This window comes from Mangifera indica, chromosome 9 (genome assembly GCF_011075055.1).
Source record: "Mangifera indica cultivar Alphonso chromosome 9, CATAS_Mindica_2.1, whole genome shotgun sequence".
Classification (NCBI taxonomy): domain Eukaryota; kingdom Viridiplantae; phylum Streptophyta; class Magnoliopsida; order Sapindales; family Anacardiaceae; genus Mangifera; species Mangifera indica.
This window is the reverse complement of record NC_058145.1, coordinates 9,190,379-9,209,213: the sequence shown is the minus strand read 5'-3', so window position 1 is coordinate 9,209,213 and position 18,835 is coordinate 9,190,379. Positions and strand designations below refer to the sequence as shown.

Sequence of the window (18,835 nt, the reverse complement as noted above, 5' to 3'; positions counted from 1 at the left end):
TTAAAAGTAGTGTTGATGCAACAAGGCAAGGTGATAGCATATGCCTCAAGACAGTTGAAAGAATTTGAAACCTGATACCCTACGCATGATTTGGAGTTAGCAGCGGTGATTTTTGCTTTGAAAATCTGGAGACACTATTTGTATGGGGTAAGATGTAATATTTATACTAACCATAAGAGCCTCAGATATTTCTTTACTCAGAAGGAATTAAATATGAGGCAGAAGAGATGGCTCGAGTTAGTAAAAGACTGTGACTGTGATATTAAATACCATCCAGGCAAGGCTAATGTGGTTACAGACGCCCTCAGTAGAAATGTGATGATATCACAATTGACGGTCCAGAGAGAAATTCAGAGAGATATAGACTAGAAGCAGATTGAGCTTGTGATTAGAGCCCTCGCCAGATTAGAGATTCAGCCCACTCTCATAAATGAGATTTGAGAGGCTCAAACAAGAGATAAGTGATGTTAATAGAAAATCCAGAAAGTGCAAGAGGGTCTCGAAACAAATTTTCAAGTATCAAATGAAATTCTCAAATTCAGAGATCTAGTATATGTTCCTCAGATGACTGAATTAAGATAGAGAATTCTTACAGAGGCTCATAGTTCTCTTTACATTACCCACCCTGGGGGTGTAAAGATGTATCAAGATTTAAAAAGACATTTTTAGTGGTCAGACATGAAAAGGGATATAGGTGAGTTTGTTACCAGATGTCTCACCTGTCAACAAATTAAGGTCGAACACCAGAGACCTTCAGGGTTGCTTATGGATAGATTGACCAAATCAGCTCATTTCTTGCCCATCAAAGATACTACTACCACAGATCAGCTGGGGAGATTATATGTTAGGGAGATTATTAGATTACATGGGGTACCCAAGACCATAATATCTGATCGTGATAGAAAATTTGTCTCAGCTTTTTGGAAGAGTCTCCAAAGATTCTTAGGTACTAATTTAGCATTTAGTATAGCCTATCATCCTCAGACGGATGGTCAGACGGAGAGGGTTAATCAAATTTTAGAGGACATGTTGAGAGCTTGTTGCTTGGATTATAAAGCTACATGGGTAGAAATGTTACCCTTGGTAAAGTTTGCTTACAATAATAGTTACCAGACAATTATCCAAATGACACCTTATAAGGCATTATATGATAGGAGGTGTCATTCTCCCCTTCACTAAGATGAGATATGAGAGAGAGATGTGTTATCCAGATCCCTTGGGCCCGAATTGACCCAGAAAATGATTGATGATGTCCAAGTGATTAGACAAAGAATAAAACAGGCCCAGGACCAACAAAAAAGTTATGTAGACTATCGACATCTAGACTTGGAATTCAATGTAGGTGAATTTGTATTTGTAAAGGTTGTTCCATTCAAGCATTTGATGAGATTCAGAAAGAAGGGAAAACTGGCTCCCAAATTTATTGGTCCATATGAGATAATTGAGAGAGTTGATAAAGTGGCTTACAAATTGGCCTTACTAGCGAGTATGGATCGAATTCATGATGTATTTCATATCTCATTGTTGAAGAAATGCCTTGGTAATCATTCCCAGGTCGTGAATACAAATTATATTAAGTTATCAGAAAACTTAGTTATGAAGAAAGACCGATTCAGATATTTGACAGAAGAATTAAGCAACTAAGGAACCGATAGATTCCTCTAGTAAAAGTCTTATGGAGAAACTGAAAGACAGAGGAGCTACCTGGGAAATGGACCAAACCATGAAGGAGAAGTATCCAGAGTTGTTTTTGTGAATTCCGAGGACGAAATTCTTGTGAGGGGGGAAGAGTTGTAATACCCTCAGGTACATTTTAGGGGCATTTATTTCTTTTAACCTTGTTTTGAGCTACTTACCATTTTTTTAAATATATATATATATATATATATATATATATATATATATATATATATATATATATATATATATATATATATATGTTATGTTATGTATGGGTGTGTTTATATAAATATATATATGTATATAAATACAAAAAGAAAAAGAAAAAGAAAAAAGAAAAAGAGATAAAGATCACATATATATGGAGAGAAAGTCAAAAAAGGCAACTCATACCCTTTTTTCCATCATTCTCTCATCTCTTCCATAAGGAGGCAGCTTTCCTCTTGCTTTTGCTAGAAATTTGAAGAAAAGTTGGTGATTTGAAAGGCTTTTGGAAGATAAATAAGGAAGGAAAATAAGAGGAAACATTTTGGGAGCTTTGGTAACCAAAATATCTCTTCCTTTTCCCTTTACCTATGTATATATATATATTGGATGCATGTTATATGAATATGTTAATATGTTTTGGTGTTGATTTAAGGTGATTTTGGTGTTAAAGGAAACAAAACAAAGAGAAGAAAGCCAACTTACAAAGATTTGGCTTGAAACAAGGTAAGGGGTATTATCTTTGATATGTTGCATGTTTTAAGCTTTTGGTTCCTTGGATCTATGTTATAAATGATGATTTTGAAGTTGAGAAATGTTGTTTTGCCATTTGAGATGTCTATGTGTGGGATTTTGTTCATGAAAGAAAGTTGCATAAAATTTACAGTTTTGCCACTAACTTCGTCCCTCGTTTTGGCTGTCTTACCTGATGAATTATGAGTTCTATTATATCTTGTTGGAAAGCTCTTTGAATCCTATTTCCCATGATATATAGCTTGTATAAATTAGAGATAATTTGGACTATTAAATGTTGTATGAACCAAAAGGACTGCTTTACCAAATAAACAGGGGAAAGTTTTTGCCACTGATTTCATCTCACGTTTTGACTGTCTTATCTAATGAATTATGAGTGCTATTATAGCTTGTTGGAACGCTCTCTGAATTATATTTTCAATGATATATAGCTTGTATAAATTATGGATCATTTGGATTGTTAAATATTGTATGAACCACAAGGGTTGCTTTACCAAATAAACAGAGGAGTCCATTTTTTGTCACTGACTTCATCTCACGTTTTGACTGTCTTATCTAACGAATTATGAGTACTATTATAGCTTGTTGGAAAGCTCTTTGAATAATATTTTCAACGATATATAGCTTGTATGAATTAGAAACCGTTTGGACTGTGAAATTTTATGAAAATGAGGGTTGCCCTATCAAATGAACAGGGTTATGAATAGTATTTCACAGTTTTGGAAAGGAAAAGAAAGAAAAGAAAGGAAAGGAAAGGAAAGGAAAGAAATGAGAGGAAAAGAAAAGGAAAAGAAAAGAAAGAAAAGGAATTTGGGGCTCAAGATTCAGGGGTTGTCCTAAGAGTAATGTCTGGTGAGTTATGAATAGATTTAGATGGAAGCAAAATTAGTAAGATATAAGGCTGCATGCATGCTATGAACTATGAGGGGGCACTTTACATTACACCGCCCATAGTAGGGTACATCTGTAGTAGGACGTAGACCCACGGTAGGGTCTGTTCGCAGTAGAGCATGCTCGTAGTAGAGCACAATTCAGATTCAAAAATGGTATAGTGAGAGAAAAGAAAAGAGCTGAGCTTAGAAAAGTGTCAAATCCCTATAGTCAGCTTCCAGAAAGTATCAAATAGACACCAAATGGGACAAAGTATAACTCAAATAGTAAAGCATGAACTAGATTATCCCCTTGATTTCTTATGGGGGTTATGAGTGAGGTTGAGTCCCGAGAGTGAGTTAGAACAGGAAAGGAAATAGTTTACTTAATTCTTTCCCCTTACTAAGTGTTCTTATCACTTACTTCCTTTTCTTTCTTGATTACAGGTACAAGTGATCGTGGTAGCTACGAGGCAGGGTCAGGTCGACGTAGGTAGATCCGACGGAAGCATGTTATCTTTGGTTTATATTATATGCATACAGTGGCATGTTTTTGTCGACTTTTGACTTTTTGAGATTATGGTACAGTTGCATATGATTACTTCCTGTTTTTAGATGCTTTCAAATGAGTTTTCATATGAGTATATACATCTTTTGTTCATTTCCAGATCTTCAGTTTTCTTGGAATACTTCTTAAACACTTTTAATGATGCGTTTATTTTAATGTATTTAAATATATATATATATATATATATATATATACACACGTTTTGAATATTAATTCGTAACATTCTTCCTTCGGTGGGTAGTACTTCTAGGGAGGGGTGTTACAAACACTATCCTTTACAACATCCTCATTTACTCCATTGCATTTTGGTCCTCATTTTTTGATCATTTGTCGTCGTTCACCATTGTCTTCTATCGTGATGTTGTTGAGGTCCTTCTTTTTTCAAGTGACTTCAAGATTATTCATTTTTCATGGCACTGAAAACTCAACCCTAAGGAAGTCGTTGTATAGAGATTTACAGAATTCAAATCCAAAATCAAGCGCATCAGATTGCCATTGAAAAACTTGTTGCATGTAATGCTATTTCAGTTAGAACTGTAAATGAATAAGTTTTACAGGTTCTTGGTGTTTGAGATGAATTATTTGGTTTTTTTATGGCGTTATTTAGGTAAAATCTTTTCGACTTGACACTTATTATGTTGAATCTTGGGTGTTTGAATTTTATAGTAGCTTAGAATCGGTCAAAAGATCACAAGGTGAATTGATTGATTATATTTCAAAATTCTAGTTAAAGGAGAGTAATTTTAAAGTGGAACCGGAAGCTTCGGCTAGGTGGCTTGGATGTGACCATAAAAGTTTATTAAAATGTTCTTGCAGATTTTGATGCTCAGGTAGTTTGAGAAACATTAGGTGGTGTCAAGACATATCAAAAAACTATTAAATCGAGTGTTTTGCATAATTCAATCATACGAATCATTCATCGTATAATAATTTACACTTTAAATGCTCAAGATCAATCAAATGACCGACTAACGTTGAAGGATTTGTTTTTTTTTTTTTTTTGATGCGGTCTTCTATAGTTGTAAGGTGGATATGGCTCACTGGCTTATTACTAAGATTAGTTCGATCAAGGATGCTGTGGATAGGGTTATTGAGTTTGGTACCATTGTCACTATGATTGTTGATGGTTTAAGGATTCGATTGAAAGAAAGTGACACACCATATCTGAAGAATTTTACTAAGAGGGATTACATTAGATTTGATAAGTTAAAAGTATAAGCCAAGAATTTATGAAAAAAATGATAGCTCTTTTATTTTTGTTTGTTTTCATGGATATGAGTAAATTAGCAGAGACCAAAATGTTATAATGTATAAAAACCACCTTATGAAAATAGATCAAAATCGAAGACATGAAAGTTCAATAGATAGCAGAAACACAAGCAACTCCAACATGCCACAAAGTAATACTAACACAATATCAACATGAAAGTAATATTAAAACATGACCTATTTTCTCCCAATACTATCTAGTGGTAGATAATAAGATAGCTTCTAGAAAGAAACTACTCAAAAACCACATAATGCTTTTTATATTTTTCTGAATGATAGAAGCAACATTATATTTCGAATTATGTGTTATCCTACAATGATTTTAACACCATTGCACAATAGAATCTCTTGCTTATACTCAGAATAATTAGCAAAAACAATAAAAAACTAGCATTTGACCAAAATCTACCTTTCTTCTTTAGCGTTTGACCAAAAGAGACTGCTTTTCTTTTTTCATCAATACTTCAACATCAATACTTCAACATCAATAAGATTGTAGAAGACTTTACATAACAGATTACCCATTCAACTAAGGTCACCAACCATTTTCTTTAATCTAATTCCTAGTAAATGTACTTGTAGACAAAATGACATAAAATGGGCCAAATAAAACAACCAATACCAAAATGCATTTCACCCTTATCCAAAAGAGAAACCAAGATAAAAGGTTAACAGAGCAAACAAACAACCCTTACCAAGTAGAAAAAATTCATGTGCAAAAGAAAAAAGAAATAATAACATCATAAACACAACATAATTTATAATAACATCATAATCAAAATAAAAATGCAAGCAAAAATGCAGAATCAATTAAAATTCATAATCAACCATGTCTTATTGAAAGAAGTACTTTGTCTTACTGAAGATATGGTTTTAAACATCGTTTTTAGATCCTGTACCAAAATCATTCATTGAAAACTTAGTAATATCTGTTAGAAAGACAATAGAATTTAAATTATACTTCATATTGAGGTATAAATGTATAAAAATGTAATTAAAATTATATATTCAAAGGAAGTAATATGTACTTTTCTTTAACTTTTCTACATCTTCGAGTGACTCATCCATATTACGTTTAGGGATGTGATGAAGCCAATCTTTGGAGATAAAGATGTTCGAAATGAATCAAGAATACGACCTTCCATAATAATGCAGACTCAAATGCAATTATAGAGATATGAATTACCAATACATCTCGAGCAATTTGTGCAATAGTAAAAAATTGAGAGCTATTTAGTTTCCATAAAGCCAAAATGTCAAAAGAAACACTATCCTCTTCGAGATCCTCCTCCAAATACTTATCTAGCTTAGTTTTATTTTTCAAAATACTTTGGCTTGCCTTATGCCTCTTAAATAGATTTTTAAGAAACACATCTTTTCTTAATCTTCTTTGAGTCTCAATTTGTTCACTTGAATCAAAACTTATGGTTGTTGCACTTGTTTGCATAATTAACTTTTTGTACTCATCAAATAAATAATTCAAAGCTGATTTCACCTTACATTGGACGAAAGTAGCCACATCATCATCATACAATTGAGAAATCCCAAAATTCACATATTTAAGTTTGTATCAAGGATCAAGAACTACAGTCATAAACAACAAAACATTTACTTTCTCTGGATTTTCCCAATACTTGTCACATTTTTCTTTCAATCAAAGTTGTCACTTAAACTCCTCTCTCTTAAAAGACAAAACACATTACTAATCTCTTGGAAACATAAATTCAAAGTCACATGTGATGTTGTAGATACACGAAGTGTTAGGTCATAAGAGGTTTCTAACAATGTGGTCAATTGTTTAGCTTTATCCCAATCCTCATCAATTAGTGGCCTTTTTAAATCATTTGGAGCTATAGATTCATTTGATTCTAGTGATTCTTTAAGTTGTTTAGAAAAATGAGGATCATTCTCTGGGAACCTTTCAAAGGCCTTCTGAAACTTCTAGGTCGTATCCAACATAAAATATGTAGAGTTCCACCTAGTAGGTACATTTAGGCATAAAAAGCTCTTGCTCTAAATTTTCTCTTTTTTAACACATGATTTGAACTTTTGCAACCTAACTAGAAACTGTCGAACATATCTCACTACATTTCGAATACGAGTAATATAATTTTCTGTTAATTCTAAACCATACGTAACAACCAAGTTGACAATGTGAGCAACACACTGCACGTGCAAATATTGTCCCCCTAAGACACTTTCACCCCAATATTTTATTTTATTCTTTATATACCTCATAGCAACATCATTAGACTTGACATTATCAATTGTGATAGACATAACTTTTTCAATACCCCATTCAAGCAAACATTTCTCAATTGCCTTCCCAATTGATTGATCGGTGTGACTAGTGATAGGGAAAAAATTCAAATTTTTCTTATGCAATTGTTAATTATTATCAATGAAATGGCATGTGATGCACATATTATTAATCCTTTATAAAGATGTCCACGTGTCAATGGTAAGGGAAATCCTATTACAATTACTCTTTTAAATCTTTTTAACTTCTCTTGTCCCTTTATAAAAATCTTAAGTATCTTTACTAATTATAGTACAAGATGAAACTTGAAATCTAGGTTGCATTTCCTTGCAAAAATCCTTAAACCCTTCCTCGTCAACAAACTTAAAAGCAAGTTCATCCACTATGATCATTTTTCCTAGGGTTTTCCTTAATGAAAGTTGATCAAATTTCCTCGGATTTACACTACCAGTTGCACTTTCTCCTTCAACAACATTACAATTCAATATTTTCTGCTTGGGGTCTATTTTATCCACACTATTTAAAGGATTTTTCTTATACCTAGACAAATGATTTTTTAGTGTACTTGTTCTAAGATTTTTCAAAGAACATTTGTACACTTGACCACAATAATTGCATTTACATTTGCTTTCCCCATTAGATTCAAACTTGGTAAAATGCTCCTATACCTTAGATCTTTCCTTCATAAATTTTCTTTTTGTTACTAAGGAACCACTATCATTGCTATCTACTTGAGGTAAGGAAGATGAAGTTCCTCCCTCTCCTAACGGGAACTCATTATTGATATCTTCCATCTACAAAATTAGATAAACTATACATTAGATAATATCATACTAACATTAATTAAGGAGATTAACCTATACATCTATACATTCGGTTGATTATATGTCAATGTTTACAAACAAAAACCCATAATACATGTCAATATTTACAAACAAAAACCCATAATCAAGCTAGCTTGAAACTAAAGTTTAATTAAACATTAAATAATATTTTCCAATTTGTTGAAAGGAGATTATGAATTTAGTTTTTCAGAAATACAATCTTTGACACATAAATGGCTCTTAAATTAAACTAAAAGGTTTCATACATCAAAAATTATGGTGACAATAACGAAATCTACTAGAGATTATGAGCAATATATGCATAAAAAATTAAACTATATATATATATATATATCATTAAACTGAAGGAGAATATGAGCATTTACTTTTTAAAGACTCAAATTTACTAGATCCCAAATCATTAATGTGTAAACTAATGACTTATCGGCAATGACGATGAGTTGAGGCGAGTTGATCGATGTTTTAGATGATAACTAAGAATAAGAAGATGGTGATAGAGCTATGGTTTCTAGCGAGGAGACAAGGCTAGAAAGAAAGATGGTGGTAGAGGAGAAAATAAAGCAAGGGAGAAAGAGAAGTGTTGTAGTGGCAGAAAAGAGCGATAGAGGAGATAAAAGGCTGGAAAGAAATAATGGGGTAAGTAGAGTTTTAATAATTTTTATTATATAAAATATTTATATAAATAAATATTCATATATGTATATATATATATATATATATATATGGTTTACGGTTTGATTCGGTTTGAAAACTGCTCAAACCATAAACTGTTTTTTAAAAAATTTTCACCCCAAACTAAATTAAACTGTAATTTTTGAACGGTTCGATTTGGTTTTATGGTTTGAATAAAATTATGCACACCCCTATTCAAGCTGGTTGTTTGAAGTAGACATAGAAGGCTTGAGACAAAAAACTTCTAGCACTCTAAAATTTTTGAGCATTTTTCAAACTCTTATCTTTCACTTTATGTTTTGATTATTGATTTGTTTTTGTTTGTGAAATCTTGAGTGAAAATTAAGTTCAATAAATTTTGTGTTTAATTTTTTAATAATTTTATTTACTCTCCTCTAGGATTAAATTATCATTAGAGGTTTTTTTAGAGATGATGATGTGTGCTCCTCAAGTGGAGAAGAAAAACTTTGCGATCAATGAAAAATATGGAATTTGACCCAGGAGAACCTACCTTAAGGCCCAAGACAACCCAGGTTGCTATGCATATTCCCAACATACTAGTCCAATTTTTGTTTCTCCAAGCCAAATAACCAATAATTAGAACCAACGACCCAATAACTCTTCTGTCAGTAGCCTAGTGAATCCAAACTGCAGCACACCCGATCTAACTACAAACTCATGCCCGGGCCCAACCTAAAATTCTAATAAAAATCGCCTCTAATTTCACGCGAGAACAGATTCTGCTAATTTTCAACCAACACCAGGCTTTGCTCTTAAACCATCTGCAAGTTCTGGCGCATTTTCTTCTTTTCTAATAAAAGCCTAAAATTTTTTATGATTGTTGAAAAGGGAGTATCGTTATCCTGTTTAAATATATATTATTTATATTTAAAAATATGATAAATATTTTATAATATTAAAAAAAACATATTATAATTTAGAAATCTATTAGTTATTGTACTAAGTGTCAGCAGCTCTTGAGCGGCCTTGTGACACTATGTTTCTATGCCCAAATAACTTTCACAAAATGTATGCAAATATAAGGGTGTAAATGGGGATATTAATTAAAATAACATTTTTAAAAATTTTTTTGCTTGTATATATATAGTTACTTTTTTTTTTCTATTATATATATATAGTTTAAAACATAAAATATATAAAATATCTTTACGTTTTGTGCTTACCTTGTTAAACATAAACTTATCCAATCAAAATATAAAACTTATCCAGTCAAAATTGAGATATGCGATGAAATTATGAAATTTTTCAATGACTTTGCCAATAGAAATGTTGGTTAGGTGATACCTAACAAATTAATTTATTTTTAACAAATTGACTAATTGGATAGTAGGCTAGTCGGTCAAATACCCGACGAATCAATTTATTTTTAAAAATTGGTTGACCGATTTAGCTAATCTATCCAACCAATCCTAAATCCAGAGTCTTCTCTTTTTAAAGACAAAATCGAATTAAAAAATAGTTATATTTGCCTAATAAAAAAATGATTATATATGCATAAAAAATTTAAAAAATAGCTATTTTAATTAATATCCAATGTAAATATTTGTTTTTGCAAACCTACAGACTTTTTTTTTTTAATAAATGAAACTTCACCTATATTTGTTAGATAGAAAAAATGAAATTATAATGATTAGACTTATAATTATTATATTAAATAAATTAAAATTTCATAAATATAATAAAAATTAGAATCTAAACCACCATCTTTAATATTCCACAAATTTATCTAAACCATTTCCTTTGTCTCACCAAATTTTAGAGGTGGCCTAAAATACCCCGGAACGCTTAAATATAAAAGGAGGAACACTAGAGCAAGACCAGAGATAAGCAAGCAAACATGGAGGCGTTGAAGCTGTGCAGCAGTCTATCTTCTTCCTTACCAATCAGCTTCCGCCACCTCATCCGCCGCCGTACGTCCTACACTCTCGTCCGCTGCTGCTCCTCTTCCGCACCCACCACCACCACTCGGAACAGAAACCGCCGGTCTTCCTCTGCGTCTGTTCCCACTTCGGACCGCGATGCCATTCGCGCCATTCGCATCAAAAAGGTCTGTGTGATTGTTTTTTACTCCATTCTCAATTTCGCATTCCTATTTTTGATTGTGTCTTTGTGTTGACAATTAAAAAAGTTTTAGTCTTTTTTTTTTTTAAATTCTAAAAGAATATTTCAAATCATTTTCTTTAAATATGAACGAATGTTGACTAGTTAAGTGATTGGCTCCGTAAAGATTATCAATATATGCTTTTAGCTTGAGTAATTTCATCGAATTATTAATAAAGATAAGAGAAATATTAATTGAGACAGAAGTTCATGCTAAGAAAGCACTAGATGATAACTTGAGCTTTAAAACTTAAGTGGGGTTGCCAACTTATGTGTATTTCTGGAATCAAAACTAGTGAGTGAACAAGCTGATATTTTTGTTAATTTTTTAACAGTGATTGTTTTTGTTCTTAGGTGGAGGAGTTGAGGAGCAAAGGGTTAGAGCCCTATGCTTATAAGTGGGATAGGACTCATACTGCTAATCAGCTTCAAGAGATATACAGTCATTTAGCAAATGGTGAAGAGTCAAATAATGAGTCTGATAACATATCTGTGGCAGGGAGAATTGTGGCTCGTAGAACATTTGGAAAGCTTGCCTTTTTGACACTAAGAGATGACTCGGGTACAATTCAGGTTTGTTAAATTTCTTTTTCTCAGTTGTTATTATCAAGATTTATGATTTGAATATAAGTCTTGTGCAGGTTGGTTATCAATGTTTATTTACTGTTGCATGACTTCCTTTTTTTTGCAATTATACCCTTATGGCTGCTTTTGGTTATTTTCATGATTACATAAATTTTGCACTTTATATGTTTAAAATAGAATATGTGCTTATGATCTGGATAAAGCACAAAAGCCTTGTTTCTTTAGGTTCACAGTAGTGGCTTTTTTTATTTTCTGTAGTCAAGCGAGGAGAAGAAATTTAAATGCCTCATGTAGTTTCTGGTTGTTTTTTTCATTTATTTTGTGGGTTTATTTAGACATGGAATAGATAGGATTGTTTCTAGAAACAAATTATGACATGCAATATATTTTCTTTAATTAATGCTTTCAGAAAAAGTGAAACTTGTTTTGTTTGTTGTAGCTTTACTGTGAGAAGGAAAGTCTTTTAAATGATCAGTTTGATCAGTTAAAGACACTTGTTGATATTGGTGATATACTGGGTGCTACTGGTTCAATGAAAAGGACAGAGAAAGGTAAAGTTTCCAACTGCAGTTCCAGGGGAATTTACTACCCTGAAGTGAATTGGTTCAGGGCTTCTTCCCCGACCTTCTAAACTTTGGATTTAATTGTTCTATTTATTTTCATGATTACTGGCTGTGATGCTACTTGCCTTAATTGACATTATTCTTTTAAAATCGTTGTCAATTCTTCAGGAGAGCTTTCTGTTCTTGTGAAATCTTTTGGGATTCTCACAAAATCTCTTCTTCCACTACCTGACAAGTATCATGGTCTCATTGATGTGGATAAACGATACCGCCAAAGGTGAGTTCATTTTCATTTTGTATGCCTTTTATCTTTACTTCCTCTGATTTTTGTAAATTAGGTTTCTTAATTCTGCAGTAAAGTAAATGTGGAGATGTAATGTCATTTCACCAATTTCCTTTGTGTAGGTAAAAACTAGACAAAAAAATTAATTTTTGTGTAATTGTTTTTTGATTAAGAATCTAAGTTCTTGTACGATTGGAAATAGTAGATGTTTGTGTATGATTGTTTTTGAGATGAAAGATATCTTGGACAAGTCTATGGAAATATTTTAGCAACTATGCTTTTTATGATAATTGTGTAATCAATCTAAGATGTGATGCCAAGGAATGCCGGGCATCCTAATTCTGTATCTTTAATCCTTTTTCCTCTATATCTTCGTGTGACAAACTCTGCAATTTGTTGAATATCTTAACACCATTTTCACATCTGCATTTTCTACGTAGATCTTCATTGTTTGCTTATTTATTCTAAGAAGTTGATAGTTTCTGTGTTTAGATATGTCGATATGATTGCGAATCCTGCAGTAGCTGATGTATTTCGGAAAAGAGCAAAGGTGAGTTGTTTTCTTTGTCCCATGTGATCATGGAAATCTTATTCCACTCTTTTTTCAATTTGTAAGTGTGAATTTGCTGTTGACATATAGTGGAAGATGTGTAATCACTGTACATTCTAAAACACTGTCCGTCATTTGCTCATCAAACAATGAGAAAGCTACTTTTTTGAATGTTAGTCCTTGTTTTGATAGGCATTCATTTTGTGTACTGGCCCCTAATACAACTATCCTTTTCTTTCTTATGTTGAAATTATTTATGCTCTAATGCTAGGAAATTTCATTCTTCCTTTGCCTTTCTTTTAGTAGATTGTATCAGAGATACGCAAGACAGTGGAGTCTTTGGGTTTTGTTGAAGTTGACACTCCAGTTCTACAGGTTCGTTGATATATTCAGGCTTGTTTTACTTTACTGCATTTCATTTTCCTCGTATTTGGTTAAATACATCATTGATCATATCACCTTCTTATTTTAGTGCAGACAGAACTGTCTGTTGCTTCCTATTATAAAAAAACTGCCTATTGATATTATTTTAGTCACATTTAACTTTTAAGATATGCATAAAAGATATTTTAACCTGAAGTGCCATTGTACCTAAAAGCCTTATGCATTTTTGAAAGATTATACTCCCCTTCAAATTTCACTCCATTTAAGAGCTTGAGCAGATTGGGAGTCAAGTTTGATTTTCATTTTGGGACTTTCTTGGGAAATGATTAGGTTTTGCTTGTTGGGACTTAAAAGACTGGTTTTCATGTTCTCTTCTATGTGGAATAGATGGCACTCTGCATTTTAATATTCTGAAACAATTTAAAAAATAGTCCTTTTTGTTTTACATCATCCTTTTACTGGAAAAAAAATGTGTGAGACAGTTGGAAGCTGTTAGTGAATTCATTACTTGGGCAGGTGTTGGCAGAAAGTCTTTGCATCCTAGAGGACCTACACCATAAATTAATTTAATAATGATTTATTGAGTACTTCTATTCAAAGGTGTAAAGATCATTAGTCTTTGGAACTTGCTTTTTAATTGATTTGTTCAACTAGGGAGCAGCTGGTGGAGCTGAAGCAAGGCCATTTGTTACATATCATAATTCACTTGGAAGGGATCTCTATTTGAGGATTGCAACTGAGCTTCATTTGAAGAGGATGTTGGTGAGTTTCTATACATATGAATCCCATTCTCTATGATAGACCTTTAGTCTTAGACATCCCATTTCTCATTGATTCATTGAAAATTGTTGGTTTAAAAGATATAAGTCTATGTTTTTATTAAAGACCTTTAGTGTAGATTATGTTGTGCTTTGGGATGGATATTACATGAAATTTACTGTCTCATATATTCCTCTTTTATCTTTTACCATTCTACTATTGGTTTATTACTTGTCCTGTACGCCCTCCTTACTTTATGCACATAATCCAGGAAAATTACCTTAGGCCTCATATATGATTAAAATGGTATTTGGTTAAGTGAATTTGATTAAGCTCATTTTTTCCACTCTCATTAATCTGATGTAGTAATATTTTACAGCAAAAATGAATCAAAATGCTTCATTGAACAATTTTGTTTCCACTCTCATTAAGACATTTTTCTTGAGAAAAAGGGGGAAAATGCAATCATCCTTGTCTTCAAGTTTGTAGGGTTTTTTTCCTTTAACAAATATGGGGAATCATGTCTGTTGTGAGAAATAAGATAGGAAGAGGAAGAGAAAAAATTCTGTCATATATTACTTTGGGTTACATCCTTATTTATATATACAAGAATTCTAAAATAGGAAAAATACCTTTACAGTAAAAAAACTAAAAACTATGCATTAATACAGCCCTAACATTATGACATATTAAAATGATAAAATCCTGAAAAATCAGCTATTACATGTTTGTCAATCATCTCTAAAAATTAGCTATTACATAGTTGTTAGTCATCCCTAAAAATCAGCTATTGCATAGCTGTCAACAATGTCCTTACAAAGATTACTATGAATAGTGCACCAGTTTTTTTCTACTACATAGGGCCTTATATTTATCCATTAATTTTGTATTGCAGGAGTTTTCTCAAAATCCCTGATAATAGTAACTTTTCTAGAGGGATAGCCAACAGTTCTCATCTTTAGATAGTTTAGGTTTTGGAGGAATAAGATTATGTGTAACCTGTTTCAGATTCTTGTTTGTCTCGAGCTCTTTCTCAGTATTGCTAAACCTCTGTTTTTTTTTCCTGGAAAAAAAAGGTACTGTGGATTCTAATGTTTTGCTTGGATAGGATTAATGCCCGAATAAATTTGAATCGTGTATTGACAGGTTGGAGGATTTGAAAAGGTATATGAGATTGGTCGAATATTCAGAAATGAAGGCATTTCCCCTCGCCATAATCCTGAATTTACCACCATAGAGGTATTCATTAAGTTGCTTTGTTTGATCCAGTACATCTTTTGACAGTCTGTCTTGTGTGAAATGGATATATTATTTCATTTCATACTGCATCTTGAAGTTCCATTTCTATTGAATAAAACTCTGATTAACACTTCTATTAGCTTGATTTTAGATGTATGAAGCATATTCTGACTACGAAAGCATGATGAACATGGCAGAGGAAATTATTACTCGCTGTGCACTTGCTGTTCATGGGAAGCTTACCATTGATTACCAGGTAGATGTCCTTTATCAGTGTGGTTCATGAGATAAAATATAGTTTTTGCTTCTTTCTGCTATTCATTTATTAGTCACTTCTTGCAATAGTTTTGGAAATTCTAACTGTTTCAACTATTAGTACTAGATGCTTATAAGTTTGTTACAGAATGATGAAATTCTCTTATTCAGGGGGTGGAGATAAGTTTGGAGCGGCCATGGAGGAGGGAAAGCATGCACAATCTTGTGAAGGATACAACTGGCATTGATTTCAATGAGTTGGGAAATGATCTCAAGGTTGCTAAAGAGGTTACTTTGACAGCACTTGGGGCTGGGATTGATAACAAGGACAAATCTGCCATTGAAGCAAGCCCTTCTCTTGGTAACCTCCTTAATGAGGTAAATCTTTCTTGCTATTTGTATTCTTTGATATATGTCCTCTAACTCTTCATTTAGTGTGCTCTATTTCTAGTGTTGGATTATTTCTTTACACAGAGCTCAGCAGCTTTTGGTTGCCTTCCTGTCCAGGTCTTTGAAATTGCTGTAGAACCAAAGCTCTTGCAACCAACATTTGTTTTAGACTATCCTATTGAGATCTCTCCCCTAGCAAAACCACATCGAAGGTACAAAACATGTGTATGTATATATATTTCTTGTTATTTGTTGATTTTTTTTACATTTAAGTCCATTGACTATGAAGGTACTTCATTGATCTATTATTATATAACATGGGGCCACTACTGGGGGTTGATTTGAGCCAAGTTGGGTAGTGCTTGATTGCCAACTCGACTCGAACGAGCTCTAATTAAGCAAGCTCCAGCCTAAGGATTTTGTATTGTTGAGCTCAAACTCGAGTTTGAGGTTCTTTGGCTCTCCAAGTTCGCTAGCGTAGAAAAGTTTGATTCAAATAAACTAAAACAACATTGTTTTGGCCTACACATCAAAACTACATTATTTTGGTCGATTGTGGCTTGGCTTGGTAGTATAGCCAAACTTGAGCCGAACTTCCTTCAAGCCGAGGCTCGACTCAGTTCGACTTGAATCCACCCCTAGCTACTACAATTGTTGTCTCCTAAAATTTTCCCTTGTAGTGTATCATTTTGTTGATCTACATCGATCACATCCATGTGCTAGGTGTGAGATTTTTGCACAAAGAGTTGATGGCATGGAAATCTAAAATTAGTTATTCTTTTCTCTCTCTATAGTCAATTCTTGGTTTTAGTAGAAATAGTTGGTCTTTATGACCAACTTATATCTTCTTAAACCTATGAAGATCTCTAAAATCTTAGTTGTCTTACTATTTCTAATGTTATATTCAATTTCCTTGGATCACTTGGATGCAACAGAAATATCTGTGGAGGTGAAAAGGTTGTGCGTTTTCATGCAGTGAACATTGTACTCTTGGATGGAGTATGCTATATTAAAATATGTTGCTTGTTATCTTCTTATTTTTTATTTTCCAAAACAGACATGCAAGCTTGACCGAAAGGTTTGAACTCTTCATCTTTGGTCGTGAACTGGCCAATGCATTCTCTGAGTTGACTGATCCGTTGGACCAAGTAAGTTGATGCAGTCTAAATTAGGCTACTACCACCTTGAGTTGGAGTATTAAACTGTGATTAACCATTATATAAGTGATGAGCATGGTATTACTGCAGATGAATTATGATAATGTGGTTGTTAGTGGATCAATAAAAAGGTCGAAGATTTCTGTATATTAAAAAATGGTTTACAGGATACAAGCCTGCTTATTATATTGTAGATTTAATGCAAGGCTTCTAACCTGGATACTAACCATTGTACTACTAAACTAAAATCTAGCAATGGGATCTTGGTGATGGTGTCAATAGTTGATGCCTATGTTTAAGTTCTTATTGGCCGCCAGTGCCAAGTTGACTAATTTTTTACTTGAACCTATTAGTGGGCATTTTTGCAATACAAAACTTCATTGCTTTTACTTAGATAGCAAGATATTGTCAGTAAATATATATTGTGGCAGAGGTCACGCTTAGAAGAACAAGTGAAGCAGCATAATGAGAAGAGAGCAACAGCTGTTTCAGAAATATCAGGTGGAAAGGAAGATTTGAAGAAATATGATGATAACTCATATGAAGTTACTATTGACAATGACTTTTTAACTGCTTTGGAATATGGAATGCCTCCAGCTTCGGGGATGGTATGTTTGCATTTGAATTTATATTTGATTGTTTCAGATTGTCTAACCACAATTGCAAGACCGCCTTCTCTCAAATTCATCTGTTTCAAAATTGTGTTGTTTAAGCATTGCCTTTTGAGTGAGATGATCTAGGATATTTTCAATTTGTTGGCATGTTAACAGAGTTGAACATTGTTTTCAAGCAATCTATGCCAGACAAATTTAATTAGATATTTGGGGACATTGATAGTTAACTGTCAAGTTGATCTTGTGATATGTGTTTTGTCATATCTAACTGTGCTGAAAATAATTCATCCTTCAGGGACTTGGAATCGACAGGCTGGTGATGCTTTTGACAAACTCTTCCAGTATTCGAGATGTTATTGCCTTCCCTGTGCTAAAACTTCAGCAGTAGTATTACAGAAACTGGTCGGAGAGATTAGCTTTCTAATGCTTCACTAAAGATGTTGACTTTGAAAGAGGATTTTGATATGCTCAGACAGAATGGCAGGTGCTATTTATCTTTTGTATAATGCTTCACCTGCAGGAAAATTTTGGCTGTACCTTGAGATTCTTCTTATTGTTGTGTGGATTGAATTAAAAACAAAAAAAGGCAATAAAACTATAAGTTATATACAAATAATGATGTATCACTATGTGATTAGGTATTATTTTATCTTTAATTTTTAACTTTTTAATTATATAATGACATGTCATTGTTTATGTACAAAGTTGTGCATAAAAATTTTGCACATAGCACTACCAAAAAAGAAAACACACGATATTAGAGCAGAAAAAGGGCCACAGCTAAGTAAACTGGTACAGCATCTTTGAAGGTCTGCTATTAGATATTCATTGATTAGACGATATTCTCTGTGCAATTAAATGAAATGTGAACCTTATGTGTTCTCAAAGTTAGATACTCACAATAATGTTAAATCTCTTATAGAATTTCTGGATAATCCCACTTGAGGTTTAGAAGTGTGATTCTTACAAACTGTATTTTGCCCATTGATGTTTGCTTGAAGATTTGAAAATTTTACAAGATGAGGTATTGCTCT

At 32.8% G+C, this 18,835-nt stretch overlaps 1 protein-coding gene across 1 annotated transcript; it reads left to right on the top strand.

The window, feature by feature from the left end:
• Nucleotides 1–10,710: 10,710 nt before the first annotated feature.
• On the top strand, nucleotides 10,711–18,414 carry LOC123226394 (lysine--tRNA ligase, chloroplastic/mitochondrial). The gene is made up of 14 exons (XM_044650906.1): nucleotides 10,711–10,969; nucleotides 11,377–11,595; nucleotides 12,047–12,158; nucleotides 12,339–12,447; nucleotides 12,946–13,003; nucleotides 13,310–13,378; nucleotides 14,042–14,149; nucleotides 15,293–15,385; nucleotides 15,537–15,641; nucleotides 15,812–16,018; nucleotides 16,148–16,242; nucleotides 17,088–17,178; nucleotides 17,619–17,795; nucleotides 18,097–18,414. The coding sequence occupies exons 1-14, from the start codon at nucleotides 10,760–10,762 to the stop codon at nucleotides 18,187–18,189; spliced, it is 1,746 nt and encodes a 581-aa protein (XP_044506841.1). The 5' UTR covers nucleotides 10,711–10,759; the 3' UTR covers nucleotides 18,190–18,414.
• Nucleotides 18,415–18,835: the final 421 nt, after the last annotated feature.